Source organism: Malania oleifera, chromosome 2 (assembly GCF_029873635.1).
Source record: "Malania oleifera isolate guangnan ecotype guangnan chromosome 2, ASM2987363v1, whole genome shotgun sequence".
NCBI classification, from domain to species: Eukaryota; Viridiplantae; Streptophyta; class Magnoliopsida; order Santalales; family Ximeniaceae; genus Malania; species Malania oleifera.
This window is the reverse complement of record NC_080418.1, coordinates 110139891-110165549: the sequence shown is the minus strand read 5'-3', so window position 1 is coordinate 110165549 and position 25659 is coordinate 110139891. Positions and strand designations below refer to the sequence as shown.

General features: G+C 34.2%; 1 protein-coding gene across 1 annotated transcript in view; it reads left to right on the top strand.

The window, feature by feature from the left end:
- LOC131148963 (glycine-rich RNA-binding protein 4, mitochondrial) overlaps positions 1-15970 on the top strand; it is a 33933-nt gene extending 17963 nt beyond the window's left edge. The window contains exons 3-4 of the mRNA XM_058098955.1: positions 15391-15497; positions 15586-15970. Of these exons, the coding sequence (XP_057954938.1) occupies positions 15391-15497; positions 15586-15699 (221 nt within the window). The 3' untranslated portion in view covers positions 15700-15970. The remainder of the gene's footprint in view (positions 1-15390; positions 15498-15585) is intronic.
- The last annotated feature ends 9689 nt before the right edge of the window (positions 15971-25659 follow it).

Genomic DNA, 25659 nt, shown 5'->3' with positions numbered 1-25659 from the left:
AATAATAATACCACTAGAATAATAATACATATATAATATATACATATATATATATATATATATATAAAATAAATAATCAAACCTTCAAAAGTAAAATCCTAATATTAATAATAAAGGAAACTTCCAAAAACATGACCACAAATCAAACTCTAAAAGTTAAGTGTAATATGGACAAACACGGAAATAAGTAAGACATAATCATGAAAGTGAAACAAGACAAACCCTAAATATCCAACGTCAATCCAACCCTAAAAAGAATAATATACAATAATATGGAAGTAATTCAAAGTCTAAAATAAATCAATGTGCAATTAATATGGAAACATGTGATAGTAATATGGAAACATCTATCCTAAAATTAATACACAAGCTATATGGAAGCAATTAAGCCCTAAACATGGAAACCAATCAAAATCTTAAACATGCCTAAATAATAATATAACATAATTACAATCATAAATAATAATAATCAAAAACCCTAAATGCTATATAAATAACAAACATGGTGAAAAAAAAAAAACTGAATATATAATCAATAAGTATTATAATAACAATACATACATGACAATAAGGGGGAAAAAAAAAAGAACTTTAACAATAATATACAATAACCATAATACTACTTATTTAACATATATACAATAAAATGATGACAAGAAAATTCAAAATTTAAAACTTAAGACGAGCCCCAATAAACAAAAAGGAATCCTACAAAAATGAAAACAAACCAATTAGTATTTACGGTAATAAAAAAGAAGAAAAAAAAATAAAATAAAAAATTACGTGTGTGTTGTGCATGCACAGTGTGAGCAGGTGTGTGTGTTCACTGTGTGTGTGAGTTTGTGTTTGTGTGTGCAGGTCTGGAGTGCATATGTTTGTGTGGCTTGCAGGCATGGGTTAGTGTGCGTGCTAGTGTGTGCTTGTTGTGAATTTGCTGTGTGCATGTGTGTGTGAGTTATGCGGGAAACTCACAGCAAAGGGGGCTTACAGTGGGTGCGGGATGATGGAGAGGTCCGAGAGCTTCGGGGAAGGGCTGGCCGTGAGGAGGTAGGCTGCTCCTCGTGCTCGTCTACAGGTAATGTCGGAGAGCGATGACGACGGTGAGTGGAGTGGGGAAATACCCGAGAGACGATAATGATGGTGGCAGGGAGATCGGGGATTGCTGCGGCTGCCGGCGGTGACAGTGAGAATGGAGGTAGCCGGAGATCCTGGAAGGCGACGATGGCGGCTCTATCTTTCTGGGTTGCCTGCGTACGTGGTGGCCGGTACTGTGGCGAGGGCGGCGGCGATGTCTTGCTGGTTCGTCGGGTGAGTGGACGGAGTGTTGCAGGGCTGCTCTGAGCTTCTAGTGGTGCCGGAGCTGCGAACAGAGCAGGGGGCTAGGGTGGCTATGGAGGAAGACCTGGCGGTTGTCAAGCCGTGAGTTGGCTTCCGGAGTAGGAGAGGGAGGTTGGGTTGCTGTGGAGGAGAAGCAGCAGCACTGCGTGGGGTAGAAGGAAGGTGATGGAGATAAGAAAGGCTGGGAGACAGAAACGAGAGATGGACGGCTGTGCGTGCAAGGTTAGGGTTTTTTTTTTCCGCCCCCTCTCTGTGTTGTTTATCTTCCTATTTATATAAAAAAAACAAAACCCTAAAGCTCCTTCTTTTATTTTTTATTTTTATTTTTTTTATTTTTTTATACTTTTATGGTAATAATAAATATGGTAATAATAATAATACTACTATTGCTAATAATAATAATATATTAATAATAATAATAGTAATGTAATAATAATAATAAGGTTTGAAAATAATGATAATATTAATAATAATGATAAAAATAATAATAATAATAATAATAGTAAAATAATAATAATAAAGTAATAATAATATTTAAAAATAATGATAATAATAATTGTAAATAAATAATAATAATAATAATAATAATAATTATTATTATTAATCATCATCATCATCATCATCATCATATCATCTTATTTGGCCCGAGCAAAAATAGGGTGTCTACAATAGCTCAAACCCAAACTTGTCCAATACACCAAAGGTATATTATAAAATTTTACCCAGATAGGAATCTTGCTCTGTTGAATTTTCTTACCTTCAGTATTTGGATCCCAAGGGCAAAGAAAGATTATTATCAATAAACCATGATCCGTTCTCGAGGACCCATGATTTTCCTTCATTGCTCGCAAACTTAAAAAAGTAACCTCCAGAAGCAACAGCAAAAAATGTCTATAATCCCTGCTTTCTTACAGATACTGTCAACAATAGACTTCACATAAGAATTTGGAGGAGGTTTTCCCAAAAAAATTCCAATCAGAGTATCTCCCCATTTTCCAAATCCAGCATAAAAATTTTGTTAGGAAGTTCAATAATGGTTCTTCTGTTACTACAAGAAGGTTTGAAATATTGAAGATTCTATAAAATCTTCTCATCTTGAATTGAATCAAACAGTTTTCTCCAATTACCTTAGCAGAATTCGAACTAGAATCTTTCTTCAAATCATCTTTCAAAGGCAACAGAGACGCACACGTCAGTACCAGAATGTTTCTTGGAACCTTCTCCTTCCTTATCAGAATTCTTCAAATCTCATCCGAGCTGACAAAAACTCTTGAACAATAAGTGTATTTCTTGAAATCTTCCCCTGAATTAACCAAAAAATCCATAACAGATAATGAAAAGAAGGGAAGAAAACTAAAACAGCAAAATCTCAAAACTTAAACCATGAATCACACTAGATTCACGATCAAGATCCTCCTGCATAGTTCAGCTCAAGAATGCTAACTTGTGCCAAAATAATTTGGAAAAAACTTCTGGCCAAAAAAAACAGAAGCAGCAACAGTTAGGAAACTGGGTTCTTTGTTCATCGCATGCAATAGTTTATTATTTATTTCTATTTAACATTTCATTTCATTGATGATTTAACCCTAAGTATATCTCATTAAACCTTGGAATTAGAGGAAAATCTATTTAAAAATAAACACATGCATAGATAGACCAGCAAGGATGATACCATAAACATTAGCTATGGTGCTGCTTCTCCATTCATGGGCTGAAGACCCTGTGGCATTTCGTCCTCAACCTTGCCGGAAAGCTCTGTTGGCACTTGGCACTATGTAGTATAGTACTTTGATGATTGAGTAGAGGACAACCATGGCGAAGAGCCTGGTGATCTGGATCTTGACTTTATTGATGCGGTAAATGAAGAAGATGGTGGCCCACTGGTCGGGGATGGTGGAGCAGGCAGTGATAATGGCCTGGAGTTTTGGCAATGTGAAGGCTTCTACGCTCACCATTGAACATCTCTCCTTAGAGAATTTTTGTGCTATTCATGCACACACTAAAGCTACTCCTGGGAGGGTGGGAAGCTGGGGATGAGCTTCTCTCCTCAGATCAATTATGTGCTCTCCACGCACACACTGAAGTTTCTCTTGGGGTAAAGAAAGAGAGAGTACAGGGGATGAACATCTCTTCTAGAGAAATTTTGTGCTCTCACCCACACGCTAAAGCTTTTCTTGCAAGATTCTCTCCACCCCCACCCCCCCCCCGTGCCTCCTCTCCCCTGGTCAAACAGCTCCAAATGCAGACTGCCAAACACAGCTGTTACTTTTCTTCCATGCAATTTCTATGAATTATCTCTAATTTAAGCCGTTTTCTTAAATGAAAAATGTAAATGGGAGAAAATGATGAAAGAAAGAAGGAAATAAAAGGAAAGTGTAAAGAGAAATTAAGAAAAAAAAGGGTGATCAAAAAGAAAAAGAATGAAAAGAGGAAGAGAAGGCCAAAGAGGAATGAATCTCGGAAATCAATGAACAAAGAAATGAAAGGTGATTCCTTTGTTTAGCTGTGTGGGTGCTTTTTCTGGTCTGTGTTCACTTTTTCTTGTGTGTGTGTGAGCTGAATAGTTTGTTTGCTGGTCGAGTCAAATTTTCTACATGTTTAGTTTTGGGTTTCTACATGGTAAGGTTGTTGCCGTGTGACCTCGAGGGTTCGAGGTGTGGAAACAACCTCTTGCAAAAATGCAAGGTAAGGCTGTGCACTATAGACCCATTGTGGTCCGCCCCTTCCCCGAACCCGGCATACGCAGGAGCTTTGTGCACTGGTCTGCCCTTTTTTTATTATTTTTTTCAAATTGTCTGTTCATGGAGAACTGAAAGATTGTGTCTCCCTTTGTTTTCCGAAGAGACAAACAAGGGAAAGATAGAGGCAGGTCTGCGTATAAAATATTTTTCCAAGAGGGTAGCAGAACAAAAGCCTCTTTTCAATTTAATTTCCATGTTTTCTTTAGCAGAATGAAATATCAGGGGCTACCTAGGGGTGAATGGGGAACAAGGGTGGATGAACGAAGGCTTTATTAAAGGTTCATTGGCTCAACGGGCTGGCAAGTGATACCTCTATGTAACGAAGGAAAAAGGAAACTACTGCTTAGCCAAATGATGGCCACCCATCCCTTATGCGCATTATTAACACAGTACCGTTGTGTTTGCTCAAGCAGAGTGAATCATTTATGAACTTTGACCCAAGATAAATTTTGAAAACTGCCTTGCAGGACTTTGCAATGACCTTCTCACTCATCAGTGAAAATTTTGAATCCATGTCAGGGTTTCTCCTTGTCAGTGTCAACAACGACTTACAGCACCTCTTTTGCATCAATGGAATTTAGTCTGCACAGACCCTTGAGAAATTGATTTCAATAGTGAGAAATTAAGCTTAGCCTGTGATATTTTCAACCTGAGCCATTATATTTTATCTGAGTGATATTTTAACTGCAAACGTAAGATTTTGACTCTGTTAAGTGAAAATTGGAATTTTTTGTGAGATTTTGAAAACTACAGAATAGAAATTGAATCTACGCATGAGAGATTGAGTGTTCACTTTGAAGTTTTCAAATATTGGAGAGAAGTTCATCCTGCCAACAGTACTTCTAGATCTTCTGAATTTCCCAGTAACAGTTCCAGATTTGCTGCGATATTTTAGAGTATTCGACTGAGCAATAACTAATTGTGATGAGAAATTTGAGAAATGTCTAAGAAATTGTAGGGAAGGCTGACCTAGAGCTAAATGTGTGCTTGCAGGCACTTTGCAAGGTTACATGGACCTCAATATGTGCTTGAACTCCCTGGAAAAATAAATTTTGTTTCTTATCTAATTGGTCAACTTGTGAATTTGCACAAGGTCCATACTTTTGTGTGTTCACCATTCTTGCTCGTGTGGAAAAATAAAAATAAAAGAATAAAATCATTGTCTTGCCCCTTGCATCAAATTTTAAGTTTGTTTTTTTTCCTCTCTCTCCTTATAACTTCATATCCATCCAAAAAAATGAGCTACTTCGATACATTTGATTAGCTATTTGCCTAGTAACTGAATCTAAGTGTGCCCTTAAGTTTGATGGTTGTTCAAACCTTTACTAAGATTGGTTAGTGGACATAGAATAAGATTACTTTGATTAATATGGAATTTATAACTGTTAGTGCATCCAATTTGTTAAATCTAGACTTATTGATTGGCAAAAGATTGAAAGATACATAGATTGTATTTTGGAGCATGGATTTCATGTGTTAGATTTGGATTTGCATGGAGTTGAATGAAATTTAATACACTTTTGTATTGCACTTTATCCAAACCCACACAAATCTAAATGGAAGGCTGGAATTCCAAGCTCCCAAACATAGGCATAGGATATTTGGAGCACCACCTGTTGCCATGTGATTTGAAATGAAATACTTTCTGCTCCTCCTTATTGGAGATAATTAGTTGACCATTGCGTAACATAACCAATGGTCTTCTAGTGTGTTGGAATATTTTGCTAAATTTAATGATCTCATGTTTAGGTGTGATATGGATGCGTGTGTGAAAATTGTCATCGTTTTCTTAAAAAGGTTAAGGCATCAAAATCGTTGGCAAACTCAAAGACTGCCATGTCTTTGTCAGAGGTTAGAGAGTCCAACAAAAAATTTCGGTTGCAAACATTTACTCTCATGTTGGAGATTTTCATCTAAGTACGGAAAGTTCTCGGTAGTCAAGAGCCATAATTTTGTCCAAAATGTTTAGTAGACTCAACCTATTGAAGGTGAATACCTCACCATTTCAAGTCTTAGGTGAATTATTGTGTAATTGTATATTGCCTTTGTGTCAGTGACTTGCATATTGTTAGTGCACTATTTTCAAATCCGTAAATGGACACGAGTTACAGGCCTTTCTTTTAGGATGTTAGCCTTAGTTCCTTCCTAGGTTCGATTCTAGACTTGTTCATAGTGACCACCTCTAGGCGAGAAACAGACCCAGACCCTAGAACATGGCACTGACTTGTCACTAAGCTTTGAAGCTAAGATTTACAATGAGATTCTAGATGATTTGCCAACTAGACTCAATTTTTGAACTTCAATTGCCCACTCTTCACCCAAGGAACAAGCCAGATTGGTTGCTTAAGAATTTATTGAAAAATCCTTAAGTCATTGAACCTGTTATCAGGAATCCTCTGGGCATTTGTTAGTATTCACACTTTATGTAAAAACTAAAGCTGTTAAGTTGTGAGCCAATAATGTTTATCTAGCCTTAACACTCCCCCTTATGTGCAGACTGGTTGTGCATGGAGAGATAAACAAACAATGAATAAAACACCTATATTGGGAATGTGATAATTTTTTAACAAACTTACATTAGATGCACTGGAACCCAGGCAACCATGGCTCTAATACCATTTTAGATTTCCACTTTACCTAAAAACTTAAGTTAGGTTGTGGGCCAGCAATGTATATCAAGTCTCAACAACTTGATTTTTTTCTCCATCCCTTAAATATGTGCTCCCAACACTTCTTTTCTCTCCACATGGTCTCTAACCAAATTTGATGAAACTTTTCCTATCATCATTGAATATGGACCGGATGCCTATTTCCTCGATTTGCCATTAGATATAATAAGGGCACTAAGGGGCCTATGGATAATTATAGATAGTCATGTTCTAGAAGATTTATATGTCAAAGATTAGTTTTTGTTTAGAAAATGTGGGTTCTTAGGATTCCTTGAGGGTTGTTTGAATATTTCAGTTGTTTTTCGTTTTGTTTTGATATTTACTTTCTTTGAGGTTATTTTATAGTTCTTGATTAGTTTTAAGGGGTTTGTAATTTCTAATTGTTTCATCTTTGGGGTTTCTTGGTTTCCCTTGAATATAGGCTTATGGACATAAGGAATCAAATTTGGATGATTAATTAATCTTGCGTATGCTTTTATCTCTATGTCAAACTCTCTCTTTCCCAATTTCTCACGAGTAGATTTAACTTTTATTCAGTATTATTTTTCAATTCAAATTTTCCTTGATATAGTCAAAATCTTGCAGTTACAATCAAAATAGAACTCTCAGATATATGTAATAGGCTAAGCTCATTTTCTAACAGTTGAAATCATTCTCACAAGGGTGTCCACAACTTATTCTCTCAAGCTGTCTGGACTGGGTTATTAGGTAGAGATACATGGTTGGTTAGGGGTGGACAAGATCTAGGTAGGGATATAAGAGAAATTAAATAAGTTGGAGTAATATTGGACTTGCACACTTGAAATTCTAAAGGGCGATGGGACTCTCTCTCTCTCTCTCTCTCTCTCTCTCTCTCTCTATATATATATATATATATATATATATATAGAGCTTACAACAGGAAGTTGCAGCAATTCTGGACGATGGTAGGTTGAGGATGGTAGAAAGTTGTGATGGTGGAAACTGTCTTGGAGAGTTGCTAAGGTGGAAGGATTTGGAAGAAGTGTCCATGCAGACTGATTCTAGTATAGAGAGAGTGATGCTCTTGGCGGTGGTTGTCTTCAACTAGGGAGAAATTCCAAAATTTCTGATGATCATGAAATTCCTTTTTTTTTTTTATATCCAGAGGTAAAGCTTCAAAGCAGAGCTGATTGGTTTTGACAAGAAGAAATTGCAGTAATAGTTATTGGTTGGGATGAAGATTATTTTTCTTGTCAACACATCTTAAAGGCTCACCTCTATTGGGGTGAATGCTCAAACCGCCTTGACATGGATGGCAAACTTGAATTGTGAAATTTGAATTGGGAATGAGATGTGGGTCAAAAATATGTCAACGGAGTTGCCACTAACCTACTTTATCCTAGATAAGGTTAAAATACCTAATTTAATTACTATCAATCTTAAGGTCCACTAGTTACTCATAGGATCCAAAGAACCAATAGTATATGGTCTGCATACCAATGTCCAAATTTGGCAACACATTTATTGAGAGGGAAGGTACTAACACCCCTACACACCCATCCTTTTGAATAGTACTAAGATAACATTGGGTCTTTCAAGTATTATTCAAATGAAGTCTTTAAATTCTTTCAATTTAATTAGATTTACCTCCCTTTAGATATTTTTCCACCTTACAACCATCAGGTATCTCATTATAGTCGTAAGACTTCCCTCACCTCGAGAATCCTAAGAAGAACGTCATTGTGCCACTTTTGCATTCCGTTGTTTGGATTCATTAATTAAAATTCTTTCCATTTTCATTCATTTCAATCTGTTCACAATTCAAATAAAGTCTCAAAGCTCATCATGCCAAAATCCAATTACACCATATATACATATAACAGTACATCTCATTGTAGCAACACTAAATGATTTGAGCAAACATGCATATGATTTCATCAAAACAAACCGAGGCCTCTTCTCATGCAAATCAAATGAATTTAAACTCAACTTTGATATCCCATGCTCATAAATAAAGAATCACAAGCACAACGTGCGATGGTCATCACCTTCAAAACTCACATTTTCTTGCATTATGCACTCTTGAAACCTGATTTGAAGTTACTCTTAAGTCCAAAACAGTCCTAAAACTCCAAAAAATTAATGAAAAGAAAATGAAATTTTTTGGGGGTATTTTATTTGAATTTTTCCTTTTTTTTTTTTTTTTTCAATTTTAAAACCAATTATTAACCACTAAAATTAAATCAAATTCAAACAAATAAGTTAAATCAACTAAAAATTAACCAAAAAACTAAAATAAATTCTATACCATAAAAGGGCCCCTCCTAAACAATTTTATGGAGCAAAAAAATTAAATTCATTTGAAATAATAACTGTCTAATTTAAGAAGCCTAAATTAAAGAAAATATAAAATGAATAGAAAGTAATGTTAAAATCCGTGAAACAGCTAAAATAAAAAGAAACTTTTTTTCTGACTTTCTCCTATTTTTCAGAATTTTTGGCAATGGAAAACTATTTTAAAAATTTTTGAACATTAAAATAGACTAATGAAAATGAAAAATAATTAAATATAATAATAATAATAATAAAATAGGAAAACAGGTTGGCTATCTGCATGGGCCACATGTGACTAGGGCGGCAGTTAACATAATGCTTCAATCATCTTCTTTGTCGTCTTATTGGAGAAGACGCTGAAACCCTAAAACTTGCAGGCTCCCTCCAGACCAGCTCTGACATTGGGAAACACTTATTTTGGCATAGTTCGAGCCCTTGGACACCTCTAAACACATATCAATGATCAAAAACGGCCCAAACATCCAAAAGATAAGCCTATCTATTCCTGCTTGGCCATCACCAGTGATAATGGCGACGGCCCTGTTTTCCACTGTCCCAATGAGTGTTCCAACTTCCTAATCCCACGAGCAAAGCTTCCTAACCCTGCTCAAACTCTCTATACCCTCCTAGGCTAACCATGCAAGCGAAAACGGCCTTAAAACCTCTCTCTCCCTATTTTCACTTATTCCCTTATTCTTCTGTATTTCTATCCCTTCTCATGCTGTCTTAAGTCTGTTCTAAACCCAAACCCAGTCCTTGTAGTGCAAAAAAAAAGCAAAAAAAAGAGCCAACTTTAGGTTGCCTCAAGCATGAATGCACCATAATTTATTCATAACATAAGCATCAAATATATGATCTAGGTGGCTTTTTTTATGCAATTATATTATAAAAATACTGAAACCTGAGCACGAAAACATGCAATCAAAATCAAACCTTTGATTTTTATATGAATAAAATCCTAAATATTTCAAATTTATCATGTTATCCAAAAGATTTTCAAGTCATTCATCCAAACATACCACCAATTTCAAGAGAGTATTTATGAGATCATGTACACGTGCGCGAGAGAGACATACCTTGTTCTTCTTGAAAGATCGAATATTCCAAGATCTAGAGCAAGTTTTGGTCCTCTTTTTCAAGCTTGAAACCTCCTTCTTCAAATTTTAGTTCTCCTCTTCGATAGAGTTCCCTTTATTTTCTTTTTCTTTCTCCTTTTCCTTGTACTCAAGCTCTCCTCTAAAGTGAACATATGCCCCTCTTCCTTCAACGTATGTGCCCCCTTGATTGAATGTGTGTTCCCTTTGATTAAACGTATCTCCTTGTGTCCTCTCTTTCTCTCCTCCTTGCGTCCTTTTTATAAAGAAAGAGTAGCAAGGGGTGTTGCCCTTAACTTCGATTTCCAAAAATGCCCTTTTAGAATAAGGAAACCCCTTTCTTGTCCTATAAAGGTTGGAAACAAGTTTTCTTCTATCCCAAGGAAGGGAACTTAACCTGATTGAGGATAACCCCATATTTAATAAAATTAGAGCAATTAAATCCTCAAAAAGTGAAATTAGGCACCCCAATTTTAAATTGCTCACAAAATGACTGAGGGCAAGATGAAGGAACCTTAATTAATTTTTGTCTAACTAGTTAATGGTTCTTATTCTTCAATTAATTGAGAAATGTCATCCTGGACAAAATTGGGTGTCTACATTTCTATTGATGAACCTTCTTTTTTTCCAGCGAAAACCTTGAAGCAGCAGCTGCACTCTTTACTATCTCTTTTTATATTGTTGTTGCTTAAAACTTTCTTTGGATTTTAGACTAGCAGCTGCAATATTTTTTTATATTTATTTTTTCTGGAACCTACTCTGAATTCAGAACTGGAAGCAACAATTTTTTTTTTCTGGAAATTCTCTGAAATTCAGAATGGCCATGTATTTTTTTTTTTTTTAAATTTTTGTTTTCTAATAGAAAGGCTCTGCAGATTTAGGGAATTTTCTGAAGGGAAAAATGATTAGGGTTTTTGTTTCCAAAGGTTTTGCTGAAGGACAGCTGTGAGTGGTAGTGGCTGTGGTGGATTGTTGGATTGAAGTGAGGGTTATTTTCCAATTGACATGGGGGTCAAAGTGAAAGAAATGAAATGGAGCATTGACAGAAAATATAAGGAGGGAGGAGAAGATATTAGAAAGAGAAAGCAAAGAAGAATGAAAAAAGAAGAAACATGAGAATGAGAGAGAGATTCAGACCTTAGGGGTAGGGGAGATGGAAAGATAGAAAAAGAGTGTGTTTGTTGGCGTAGAGATAAGAGGTTAGGGCGAATTTGATCAATCATCCAAATTTGATTCTTTACATCCATGAGTATAGAGAACCAAGAAAAATCCTATAGATAAGCTAGTGACTTCACTAGATCAACTAGTTCTTCAATTTCAAGCTCTTTGTCAAAATTGGTCGTGTCGCATGTGAACCACATTATGGACGCATGGAGTTTTTGGGTGATGAGTCTTTAGTTGGAGGACACGTTTGCTACTTTACTGTGTTGATTGAGGATGCATTACAATTCTTGCTAGTTCTACATTCTGTTGCTTGGTTAAAGTTTTTCCTCACTATCAAGCTCTTGCTACCACAACATTTCAGCCAGGTTTTCTTTAACTGAGGGAATTTGTTGGAGTATGCCTTTAGATGATTCTAGGCAATCATATTCTACCAAAGATTTGGAAATTAGGGGTTCGTCTTTGTTTGGGAAATATGGTAGTTTGGGAAATATAGTTAATTTAGGGTGGTCTAGATATTTTAGTTGTTTTGGTTTTTATTTTGATATTTAATTATTTTGAGGTTATTTTATAATTTTTCACTTTGGGTTTATCTTGTAATTTTGGTTGTTATTATCTTTTTGGTTTCTTTGTTGACTAAAAACATAGGCTTATGGATGGAAGGGATTATTGAATTTGGAAGACTAATTGAATTTTGCCCAAGCATTTTTCTCTACTTCAAACTCTCTCTCTCTCTCTCTCTCTCTCTCTCTCTCTCTCTCTCTCTCCCTCTCTACATTTTACTCTCTTTCAATCTCTGTATGGCTGTCTCTCTGTGTGTCCTCGCAATTGGATCTCTCTCTCTAATTCTCATGTTTCTTCTTTATTTTGTTCTTCCTCTTCTTTTCTTCCTCTTTATTTTCTTTCTCTAGTCTGTCTATTTCTCCATTTCCTCTTTCTTCTAGGCTGTTCTACATTACAGTCTGATGAAAAGTGAGTAAAATGCGACCATCTTGAAACAAGTGTCAAAGATTTTTAAAGTTGGTTTTGAGAGTCAGAAGCTGAATTGCTGGACTCTAAGGAGATTTCCACGAGGCTCACGTTGGTGATCATGGTAATGCTCTAAGCAAGTCGAGTGTTTCTCTCCTTTTAAGTGCTGAAGTATTTCTTTCACATTCTTTGGGCTAAAATCAATAGTTTTAGAGGTGGAGGTGAGATGTGAGGCATTTTAATTCTAGTGAGGCAAGGCGTAAGCCTAAGGCGTAAACACATGAGTGTTGTGGGAGTTTATATATATATATATATATATATAAACTCCCAATATAATAATAAAAAAAATTACAATAGTTTCAAATAAAAATTGAAAAAAAATATTCAAAATGATTTGTCAACTGCATCAGCATTCTATGCATACAAACTTAAATTCATTTAGGAAACCGTACTAGGAGATGATCATAACATTACAAAGGGTTCATGGTCCAAGATGAAACTCTTAATTATTTTTGAAAGGTTTTAGGTTCAAGGATTTAGAGAATCACTCAAATTAGAGCATTTCTTAATCATTCCATGAATACATCTAGTTAAATTTGCTAACTATTTTGCTAACCAAAACTGACTTAAAATTAACAAGCCCAACACTGTGTAGGCCTCAACCAGAAAAGTGTATAGATTGAACCTTTTGTGCAAATGCATAAGCCTTGTTGCATTGCATGTTTGCCTTTTCAGAGTTTGATTTTTCTTAATTGTGCCGTTGGACATTCTGGCATGCCTTGTCCTTAGGCAAGCCTAAATTGCGCCTTCTAAATCATTAGTAAAATAATCAATGCAACATGCAATCAAATCTAGGATTGTACTGTAAGAATGGTAAAGAAGATGGACAAGAACAATGATGTACTTTATGTTTTAGAAGTGAAAAATCTATATGTTTTATTTTTCTTAAACTTCTTTTCAATTTTGCTCAGAAGATTCCAGACCACAGCAAAAGGTTCTTCAACTGTTTGCTTTACTGTATTTATTTATTTTTTAAACATTTTTTTTTTACCAAGTTATCTTGATGTTATGAATGAATGATTGAGATTTGGATCTCCTTCATGGATCAGCCAGAATACTTGTGCGTGATCATAAAATCCTTAATGTTGCTGCTGCAGGCTGAAAGTTGTGTCTTATGAGCTGGACTATGTTCAATGTTCGTTATAGTTTTGTTAATGCGTATGATAAATTGGTAATATTCAAGCTTATAGAAATATGAGTTGGATGAAATTTTTATGCCCATTGTATAATTTAAGTTTTTTTTTTTTTCCAGAAAATGGTATGGAACTCACATATAAGATGATTGTAATAATTGGCATATATAGTTTCATGATAACTAGGGGGCAAAACTTTTTAAGCACCCAGAGTTTCTTATGGTCAGGAGTTCCTTGACTGGCGACAATGAAACAGCTGCGGCTGCTTATTGACCGCTAGGGCACTTTTGGAACTCATTCCAATCTAGAGGTTTACTTTGGACAAAACACAACATTTACCCAGTAGTAAAATTTAATAAAATTTACCCAGTATTAAAATTAATTTATTGTCATCATAAAATGAAATTATTGCTATTGGGTACTTGTTTTCCTTTTCACATGGTGACTCTTCTGGTTTGTCCTTTAGATGTACTCAAGGTTGTTAGAATTGGGATCCTACAAAGGATTGTTCGGGGAGTTGTCGGATCGGATCGTGGATCATAAGATTTTATTTACAATTTAAAATGAATTAAACATTTGTGTATTTTCCATTTTATGACATTTTCCAATAAAAAAATAATCCTAAAAACTTGGTATTAAATTCCAAGAAATTAAAACAAATTTAGGAATGTAGATAGCTTGTTAGCTAGCACCTAGCAGGTTTTTCCTTGGACAATGTTACCATAAAAGAAATTTGAATGGCCTGAATTGCAGAGCCTTGTTTCCAAAGCGGGTTAGCCTTTGGCGCAAGGAGTTCTCGAGGCTTACTCGTTCCGACCCTGAACAACCTTTTTTAGAAAAGCCAGCCTGCTAATTTTACCAGCATTAGTGGGGGTTCAGTTCAGGTGCATGAGCGTAGTCAGAGGCACTTCACTAAAGATTGTCCCGAAGAAGGGTTTTAGCAGGGCTTAAAACCGCAAAGGACAGGCTGTTGCTAGCTTGTTATTCTATAATTGTAATTAAAAAAGAAAAGCCAAAAGAATGAAAAAAAAAAAGGAAGAAGAAGTTGCTAATCTTAATTCAAATTGTTGTAAACTTCTCAATTTATGTGGCCTTGTCATCAGACCATGATAAGAAAAAGAAGGAAGAGGAAGAGAAGAAAATCTCTTTTTTGAAGGTACAAGATCTTTTTGTTAGTCGAAATGAGAAGTAGATGAAAAAGAAAGTTGTTTGCTCTGTTCTTTGGGGTTAAAAATATTAGGTCTCTTGTTTGTCAATAATAAGAGAAAAGTTGAGAAAGTAAAAATTACAAAGATAATGCATAACTGATGCATGCTTGCAATTTTAAGCTTTCAGTCTGACTGTACAACTCCTTAGTTGTTGAAACTCTTTTGATCTCAAAGCTCTGGCCTTTGTTGCTATTGGAAGAAGACAGAGTCCCTACCTCCTGATGAATAACTTGGGTCTAGCCATCAAGAATCCTAAGCTCTTAAAGAGCTTTTCGTTTCGAAGAGAGCTTTTAGGAGATGCTCAGCTGCTCTCTTGACTTGGAATGAACAAATCCCAGGAGATGTTAGTTTTCTTGCTCTAATTTTGATGCACTTGGGCTAGCTAGACCAAAATTTGATTCTATTACGAAAGGAAAGTGCTTAGGCCAATAAAAATATGAATTGGCCCTTTATTTAAAATCCTAAACAGAAAAAATTCAAAGTGCAAACAAATAGGAATGGTAGGATCCCAAGTAGGATCGCGATCCTATGATTCCTACGTTCCTATTCAAATCTTACCTAATTTTGATTCTACATATGATCTGGATCGATTATGCAGTATGGAGCATAGGATCATACAATCTGGATCAGGATTTTGATGACCATGGATGTACTGGACATTTATGTTGAATGATCTGAAACATTAAGCTAAAGTTTCTAATCATGCAGTGCTTTTGTTTTAGTGAGAATAATGTATGACAAAGACACTGGTAGGTCAAGAGGCTTTGGGTTTGTTTATTTCTCAAAAGAAGATCAGGCCAAAAGTGCAAAAGATGCCATGGATGGGAAGGTGAGTGGATATTCATTTCGTATCGTTTTTCCCAATTTATCGAACATAGATGGTTCAACGCTTTTAGCTAATATAATTTGAATTGCAGGCTTTTCTAGGTCGACCGTTAAGGATAAGCTTTGCTCTTGAAAAGGTTCGTGGTGGACCTCTTGTAGTTCCACGCCTTTCACACATTCGAGATGCTGCCAGTAGAAATTCTTGAACTCTAGCAAACCATTCAATCCCTTTATGACCAAGAACGATGAGTCATGACAATTGTTGCCACAATTTGTATATGGTGGTCACAGTTTCTTACTACACTGACTTGAAATATTTTTTGAAAAAACTTTTATGAATGTTCATTGGTCTTCAAGATATTTAACAAATGAGTGTATCAAAGGAATCATGGATCAATCATATCAGGAATGCAGTTTCTGTAATATGACCAAAAATTGAGTTTTTAATAATTCACTACCTTGTTTTCTCTGTTCAAATTGAAAAAGTTCTTCACTAGCTTGAGATTCATTGGAGGCAAAGCTACCTAGAATGGGTTTACTATTTGGAGGATCCTATAGCCTTGGCAGCTTTTAGCTTTCTAGGTTCCACGTTTGGTATCATGGTTAAAAATTAAAAAAGTAAAAACTAGAAATGAAAATAAAAAATTAGAAAGAGAAACTAAAAACTAGCAATTTGTTTAGATAATATTTATAAAATAAATACAAATTAAAAATAAATTAAAAAATTCTTATTTTTATTTTTTTAATCAAAATGTTATGAAAATATGGTTAAAATAATAAAATTACAAGTAATACACATTTTGAAGATTACTATAATAAAAATAATATTTATTATAATTATTTTACTTAATTGTTTCACTTTAAAATTTTACTTTACAATAAAAATTTTATTGGACATGATGATTGAAAAATAGTAAAGGTATTTTGCAATTGGCTTTATTATTATTTTTGAAATTTACGCATGTATTTTTTTAATTATATCTAAATTTCTATGATCATTTAATTTTTATTTTAATTTAAAAGTGTATAAAATGAATAATTCAATTCAAAAAATTATTTTTGGATGTTAAAATTTTTGGCAATAAGTTACCAATACAACTAAAAATCGTACAATATGATTTTTAATTTTTTGGCAAACAACTGAAAACAGCAACAAAAATAGAAAAATGATAATAGAAGCAAATGCATTTTTATATTGTAGAGAAATAAAAACAAAAGATAGAAAACAACAACCATACCGAATAGGCCTCAAGTGTCTTGGTTTCTCTAGAAGTTCCATTCAATTTAGTAATAATTTGGTTTTTAAAATGCTTTTCAGATTTGAAAAATAAAAATCCTTTTTACACAAAAGAAATAAAAAGAAAGATTGGGCATAATAATGACACTATGGGAAATTGCTCTTTCATTTTTTTTTTCTTGTCTTTAACTAAATAATCATTTACTAAAATATCTTGCAATAATTAATATTATTGTGAATTTACTAAACAATAATACTATTTAGTTCATTAGCTTTATTCCAATATCAATGTAGCGTCTGCAACAGCAACATTTCTCCATGCTAAAGAAGTGTAATTTGGAAAATATAAGCAATTTTCTTTCCCTCCTCACTGCCATTGTAGGATTTGTATTGGATTAAAATGTAGTTTGATGACCAAATGTTTGACACCAAAAGATACTGGCAGTTTTCAGGAAGTGATCGAACAACTCAATAGAAGTTTTGTTTAAGCTGTTGGATTCATCTGAGGCAGGATGAAGACTGGTACAACCAGCTGTGACAATGGGACTTGCTTCAGGGAATCAACTCAGCTGGAGGTTAATGATTAATGAATGTCTATCAAGACACATTAGACAGATTCATGAATTCCTTTAACCAATGTATCACTGAGTTATGTGTCTCATTAAGGAAATTAAAGGCATATTCACATTTATAATTTATGATGGATTGAATCACTTATGCAATTATATAAAAGACTCTTGGTTCCTCTTGTCACTTAAAGTTTTAGTTGATCGGTGAAAATGGCGAGATATATCACGAATTACTTTTTTATATCCGTGGTATGGTTTATAAAGTAAGCTTAAGATCTTTTTTATTGAAATATTCTGAACAAAAGCTTGAGTTCCCTTTTATTGAAATTTTCTAACAAACAATTTTAGAGCAATAATGTTGAAGTTTATTTTATAAACCTGTAAAAGTTGTTTTTTGTGTATAAGAATTTCTTAATATGTAATCATCTATTATATTTTTCATCAAATCGACAGTTATCAAAGTAGCAATTATATGATTCCAATAAAACAAAAAAGGAAATGAAGGGTTCCATTTCATGGTAGATGCAACTACGCCTATGATGTCTAACCTCTGGTTAACGAAACTATGATTGTCATTAGTGAAACCAAAATTTTTCACTGTTTTCGTTATTTTGAGAAAAGAGTAGGAGTATTATTTATTCTTACCACACATTTAATTTGTTTTTAAGTTTGGTTGATTATATATTTATATATTTTTTCTTTAATTGAGAGAGTATACTACCTTTAAAGTAATGTATGAAAACATACAAATATATTCACTCTTCAAGTTGCAATAATAATGCAAATAAAGAGAATACAATAAACGTTCTCTTTATCAAAGATGGTTTTGCAAAGAAGAATCAAAGAGAGTGTGAAACATTTTCTTGGAATGTTGAGTATATAGCAAAAGGGGTATAAAATATTTGAGAGAAATTTTCCTAATCACTTTTACTGATCCAATGCTAATCCTTACAAATGAGGAGGTATATATAGAATTCTCCAAAATTATAACCGTTCAGGACATGTAGGGTATTATTAGGATTGTTTTAAAACATTTTAGCAAAGTTAACTCCGTTTAAAAACTTTTAACCTCGGTAAAAAAATTGTCCAACTAGAGAGCGCTAGTCGATCAAACTTAAGGTTCAGTTGACCAAGTGACAAAGTTCGGTCAACCGTGCAAAAAATGAACTGAGAGTTCGGTCGACCGGAATAAGGGTCTTAAAGGCGATTTTCTCAAATCCGTGTGGTTCGGTCAACCAGTCTGTTTTGAACTATGAAGTTTGGTCAACCGGGCGGTTGGAATCTCCCATGTGGGGGTTCGGTCAACCAGAGCATTGCCCATATATTTCTAGTCGGTCGACCGAGAAGTTAAAGCGTTGACTCGGTGGGAGTTCGGTCGACCAAGTTGTATGAACTTGGCAAGGTACGGTTGACCATGCTATGGTCAAAATGTTGACCTCTGACCGATTCAGTCGACCGAATGTTTTTAAACATTTCTGTTCGGTTGACTGAACATGCATTTTTAATACATTTCGGTTTTAATCCCCTTATACATTCACCCTATTCATATAAGCACATATGTTTATACATGCATGTGGGTCCTAAGGTCATTCTAGGTCTTTTTGAGGACACCGAAAAAATTCGGTGTTGTTTGACCGAAGTCTTCTCAAGGTCATTTGATTTTCAAGTGATGTGTACGGACTTAAAGTCGTTCTAAGGCCTTTGAACTTGTAGTTCCTACATGTATGATATGCATTAAATATTACAGACATTTTTCTCCTAATTACTATTACAAATCCGAATTGAATAATAATGAAATACAATAAAAAATGATCTTCAGGGATTTCATGCTTTACTTCATATGCCATCAGTGTATTTGCTAATATAAACCTGCATATGAACTAGATAGCCATCAAATACTTGAGTATTTGTCATTATCAAAACCAGGTGTGACCAATGAGGTCAACATTCTCCTCCTTTTTGATGATGACAAATATACCATGCAAAAAATAGGTATAGCCTTAAAAGGCTCCTCCTAATAATGTGCATAATGTAAAAAATTTATCAATGCAAATTCAAGTACTAAATACTACCCAATTTTTGCCTCTCATCTCTATCTCCCCCTTTTGGCAACGGTAAAAAGGACTATAAAATAAATAGCTATAGACATTGGGTATATGATGCATTAATACACAAGTAATAAGTTTGAAATTTCGCCTACATGCCGTTTGAAAATAGGGCATTTTCCCAAAAATACCTGTATAAAAATAACCTGTTTTAAGTTTTAAGATCTAACAGTTTATCCACAAATACTCAACTCAAACAGTTCCAGTATGATCAAGACATAAAACAGAAATAGAATCATTATCATGCAATAGATATGAGAATTTTGCATTGCAAAACATAAGCAAATTCACAAAGCATGAAATATAGCGATGAAGCACACAAACTGTATAACTGGTCAGTAAAAGGTTCAAATGACATACCAAATATGATTATACCAGAAATATACACAAACCATTGCAATTGAAATATATCATAAGACTTGTGAAAGATTTGAGTTAAAAGCACACGATATATGATATCAAATAGAAGGTCTGAGCATAAAAGCAGTCTAACTAGTTCGCATGCATTTTCATGTGAAGTATCAAACCAGTTATGCAATTTAAAACATATAGTATATAATAATAAGGCAAGTGATAAAGAGTTTAGTTTTGAAATTTGATCTTGCCAAAAGTACATGTAAATAAATATATATGTTTAGTTTCCAAAATGGTGCCGGGGATCGCCTGTTGAAAAAGAAACTTTAATTTAAAACAAGCAAACACAAATTTTCTGGTTTGTCAATGAAGCACATACTAAAATATAACCAGAAAATCACAACCATAATGATCCTAAAAATTTAAAAATCACATGCAAGATCATATGAGAAATCAAATGACTATGACAAATTAACATATTTCAACTTAAGATTTTTAATAAAGCATTTCATTCAAACACATGCCACACTTGATTCAATAACAGATCTAAGCTCAACATATTTCTAAGCAAAACAAAATAGGAATTTATGTTTAGATGCTCTCCCTATCAATTTGAGTACATGTTTAGATTCTTTAGCTACTTGTACTAACCAAATATTAATTTCATTTTGCTTAGTAGTATAAGTCATCAATCCAAATCTTTAAAATCAACTATACTGAATATTTGTCAATTACATTTGTCACTTGATTAGTATAGTTGTCCCTATATACTATAGATGCATCAGAGAGTATATATTAAGGCATGCAATAATGTTCATGACTTGAGAACAGTCCATATCAAATCATAGAACTTCAAGTGCAGGATATATTGTTCAAGAATATCAAAAGAGCCTCAATTTTTTGATAAGCGAATTGATGCATATGAGTTGTTTGAGCCTTTTCTATAGGGATGAAGTTGAGCTCCTCTAAATGTTTGATGATTATGCCAGGATGAGGTTTAACTATTTAATTGATTTTCACTCATCATTTCAAAAATATTTTAACTTTAATTTTATTATAATCATCTTTGTACATGGTTTTAAGTTGGGAAAATTCCTGTCGAAATTTCGGCAGCATGCTGTCTGTAAATCGGACATTTTCCCATAAAACTTATACCTAATTGGTTCAATCAAGCAATTTATATTTCAGTTCAAAGCACACAAGAACCTATATCCACTACGATCATGCAATTCACATCAACTGCATCCGCCATGCAGGAGGTATTCTAGACTACACATGCAATCAGGTAGCTCAATCAACAATACATATAAAATATATCATCCATTAAGATAACATGAACAATAAATGACAATAAACAGTTAGGAATTCAGATCAGTACTCATATGGACATTTGGGCATGAAATAAAAAATATGAGAGCATTTTAATTTATATAACAATGAAATGGAAATGCTCCCCCTGAGTTATGCACTTATTCAATTTATGTCTTTTCTTAATTATCTACTTTCTTTAGTCAAGGTTATTAAGATGTTTAATGGATTTAGACTTGGCATGAATGCTTTAGGCTTATTGGACCAAAAAGTCACAATGAGTATTCATTAAGATGATAAGCCTATGTCTGCCTCTTTTCTTAAGAATCTGAATATGTCTAAGAGGCACAAGATCGAATGGCATTGAATTTTAACTACATATGCATAAGTCTCTTTCAAATTTCATTTCATCATCTAGATTTGAAACCTAGTGCAATCACTTTAGCCATTCAACACATTTTAAACTATTTGAAGCTCCAAAGGATTTGATTTAATGTTTGAGAGCTTATGAAAATAATTCAAAATGAATACTCTTAACAATTGAATTATCATTAAGTTCAGAAGAGTATTCAGAAGCGAGCACATGTGGACAGTATTAAAATAGTTTTATGGTAGTGCATATGTCCAAACCATTTTGACAAAGAGTGACAAGGAAAATATGATTTTTGAATATAGCTCTTCGGTGATTGGAAGTATCCTTTGAATATGATCACAATTTGGAATAAGGATACAAATCAAGAAAATGATGAATCTTTACCTAGTGTGATCATGGTTTGGTAAAGAGTCCTATGGATGGGATGGTGAACCAGAATAGAAGATTTTACATTTTAAACCTAAAGGGAACATTTTGATTACGAGGGATGTCTTTTTAAACAAGCACTTGTATAATAGGCATTTGTGATCATTAGTGCTTAAGCCTAGAGTAATTATTGCTACTTGTTCAAGGATGGGTTTAGGATTAAATGATATCTAGTGTGAGGTGCATCCCCTAAACCACACGCTTGTGCTATGGACAATAGTGGCTTAACTTAAGATGATTTATATTTAAGCATAAGTTAAGCATTTGAATTATTTACCAAGCAAAAATGCTTTATCTATTTTGAAGTGGATTTTCATTCAAGTATGCTATAGCCAATGTTTTCATATTTTGTTCAATCATCATGATATTTCTTCATTAAGTGATTAGATTGGATATTTTACTTGACTTTTCATATTGGCTTAATTATCTAGGATTCTTAGTGTTCAATATAGTGTATAGTGAATGCATCTACTAAGAATTGTCATTTTAAGTACCAACCACTTCCCAAGCCTACAGTCATCACTATTCCCTATATCTAATCCTATGCACTAAGGAAGAATTTGATAATTGTGTAATTTCAATGTGAATCTGATCTTCCCTTTGTCCTAAGGGGTTTGCTTTCATGACAACCCACCTCATTTCTTTATCTATGCCTTTGACACCTCTAGATGTGCAGTTATATTGTAAGTGCCCTTTTCTTTCATCAGATAAGCACGTTTGTATATACGTTAAGGGTTATACTTATTTATTTTGTCATCACTTGATGAGGCATAAGGATGCTTATGGGATTTGAAGGATGAACTCTTTTTAAAAATGTTTTTCTTTTTAACTCTTAGGGGTTTATTTGAACTATATTTCCCATCTTTGGATTTGAAAATCATTTCATAATTATCTTCAATCTTTTTTTCTAAGCAAATGATTTTAAAAATTCTTCCAACCTTTTTCTTCTCTAGAGTGGCATGAAATTCTTTTAATTCATTTAAATGCTTTGTCACTATTTCATTTTCATTTTTCAAAAATGTTTTCTTCTTTGATATCTCAACTAGAATCCTATGTATTCTAAATGAAGTCTTTTCTAGTTTTCCACATGAAGGCATCTCATCAAATGATTCATCACAAGGTTTATCAAACTGAATAACACATGAATCATTGCATGCAACATCTGCAATATAATCATAATTATTGGCAGATGATTCAACGCATAATTTATTCCTGTATTCTATATGAAAATCATCAAGTCCATCAATAATAGGATTATCACAATGTTCAATATATGATTCATCACATGAAGCAACATAACATTCAACGTATGAGTCATCAATCGAGCTAAAGTAAGAATCATATACCTCATGTTCTGTGAGTGCACTAACCCTGTGATTTACCACTTCCAGATCATTTGAGCTTGACACTATCAAGGTGGTGGTCTCCTTCTCCTGGGACTCTCCATATTTATTTTCAAGCTTCTCCCAGATATCCCTCGCATTTTTACATGCCATAATTTCATGAAAAATATGAGAATCTAAAGCACAATATAAAATATCCATGGCATATGAATTTGCATGCACTAAAGTAGTATCATTTTCATTCGTTTGCATACAAGTTCCTCTAACAATTACTTGCCAAGCTCTCCAATCCATTGATTTTATAAAAAAGTTCATTCTAATTTTCTAGTGGGTGTAGTTAACACCACAAAACAATGGAGGGCAAGTAGGTAACTGTCCCTTGCCGAATGGGGATACACCAAATTGAGCCATTGCGATCTTTTGTAAAAATGTTTAGGTCTAGTACAACAAGACTCTGATACCAATTGTTGACTTTGGTGTATTCCCAAGAGGGGGGGGGTGAATTGGGTATTTAAAAAATATTCCTAGGTTTATCTAATTCAACAGTAGTATTTCATAACCTAGGGTCTTTCTATATACACATAAACCCATATGCGCAGATAATATGAGGAAATTAAATCATGTGCTATAACATACACATGCAGGAATATAAAGTGTTGAGAATATAAAGTACACACATGATATGTTATTGAGGTTCGACCAACTGTGCCTATGTCCCCGCCTCTAGTTCGCAAGCCCGAGGATTCCGCTAATGCTCACTTAACGGGTGGAGCGACACCAGCTACAATAAGGTCAATTAGCTGGGTTGACCTCAACCTACACCTTACCAAGATGGTGCACCTAGCTTTCCTAACGAAGTCTAAGCCAATCCGGGATATTTACCAGGGTTAGTTTCCCTCTTCAGGCCCATGTCTAGAATACAACAAATGTGAAATACAATTTTTGTGTACACGGAAATATGCTTCTTACACTTAGCAGATTATGTACCACTAAGCACAATATAATCAATCAATCAATGCACATCAATAATATAGGAACTATAAGCTCAGTACAGATAATACTACAACTCTCAAGATAATGTCACTAGGCAATTCAAGTGTGAGAGTGTGTTTGCAATCTATCTTTGAAACAATATATAAATATATATCAACCACAAATAGGGTTTCAAATATTTTTAGAGAATGTAATCACAATATCTCTAAGATGATTTTCTCAAGATTCTGACATGAGATATTTGAAATCAAGCTTGTTAAAAAAATATTTCACATGGTACAAGAACAAGTCTTTGAATACTTGCAACAACAATGCAAGATTCACAAGCTCAAATGAATTAACCCAAGATAATATTTATCAATGAAATAATATGGGATCAACTCAAGCTAACTCTCTAAAAATGATTTCAATAATAATAAATGAGAGAGTATATTAGCTTTAAAGTAATGTATGAAAGCACACAAATATATTCACTCTTCAAGTTGCAACAATAATCCAAATGAAGAGAATACAATAAATGCTCTCTTTATCAAAGATGGTTTTGCAAAGAAGAATAAAAGAGAGTGTGAAAAATTTTGCTTGGAATGTTGAGTATATAGAAAAAGGAGTATAAAATATTTGAGAGAAATTTTCCTAATCACTTTTGCTGATCCCATGCTAATCCTTACAAATGAGGAGGTATATATAGAGTTCCCTAAAATTATAACGTTCAGAACATATAGGGTATTATTAGGATTGTTTTAAAACATTTTAGCAAAGTTAACCCTATTTAAAAAATTTTAATTTCAGAAAAAAAATTGTCCAACTCGAGAGCACCAGTCCACCGAACTTAAGGTTCGGTTGACCAAGTGACAAAGTTTGGTCGACCATGCAAAAAATGAACTAAGATTTCAGTCGACCGGACTAAGGGTCTTAAAGGCGATTTTCCCAAATCCGCTCAGTTCGGTCGACCAGTCTGTTTTGAACTATGAAGTTTGGTCGACCAAGCGGTTGGAATCTCCCACGTGGGGGTTCGGTAAACCAGAGTGTTGCCCATATATTTTTGGCCGGTCGACCGAGAAGTCAAAGCATTGACCCGGTGGGAGTTCAGCCGACCAAGTTGTATGAACTTGGCAAGGTACGGTCGACCATGCTATGGTCAAAATGTTGACCTCTGACCAATTCGGTCGACCGAATGTTTTTATACATTCCGGTTCGGTCGACTAAGCATGCATTTTTAATGCATTTCGATTCTAATCCCCTTATACATTCACCCTATTTATATAAGCACATATGTTTATGCATGCATGTGGGTCCTAAGGTCATTCTAGGTCTTTTTGAAGATACCGAAAAAATTCGGCATCGATCGACCGAAGGTCGACCTAAGTCTTGTCAAGGTCGTTTGATTTTCAAGTGATGTGTAGGGACCTAGAGTCGTTCTAAAGCCTTTGAGCTTATAGTTCCTACATGTATGATATA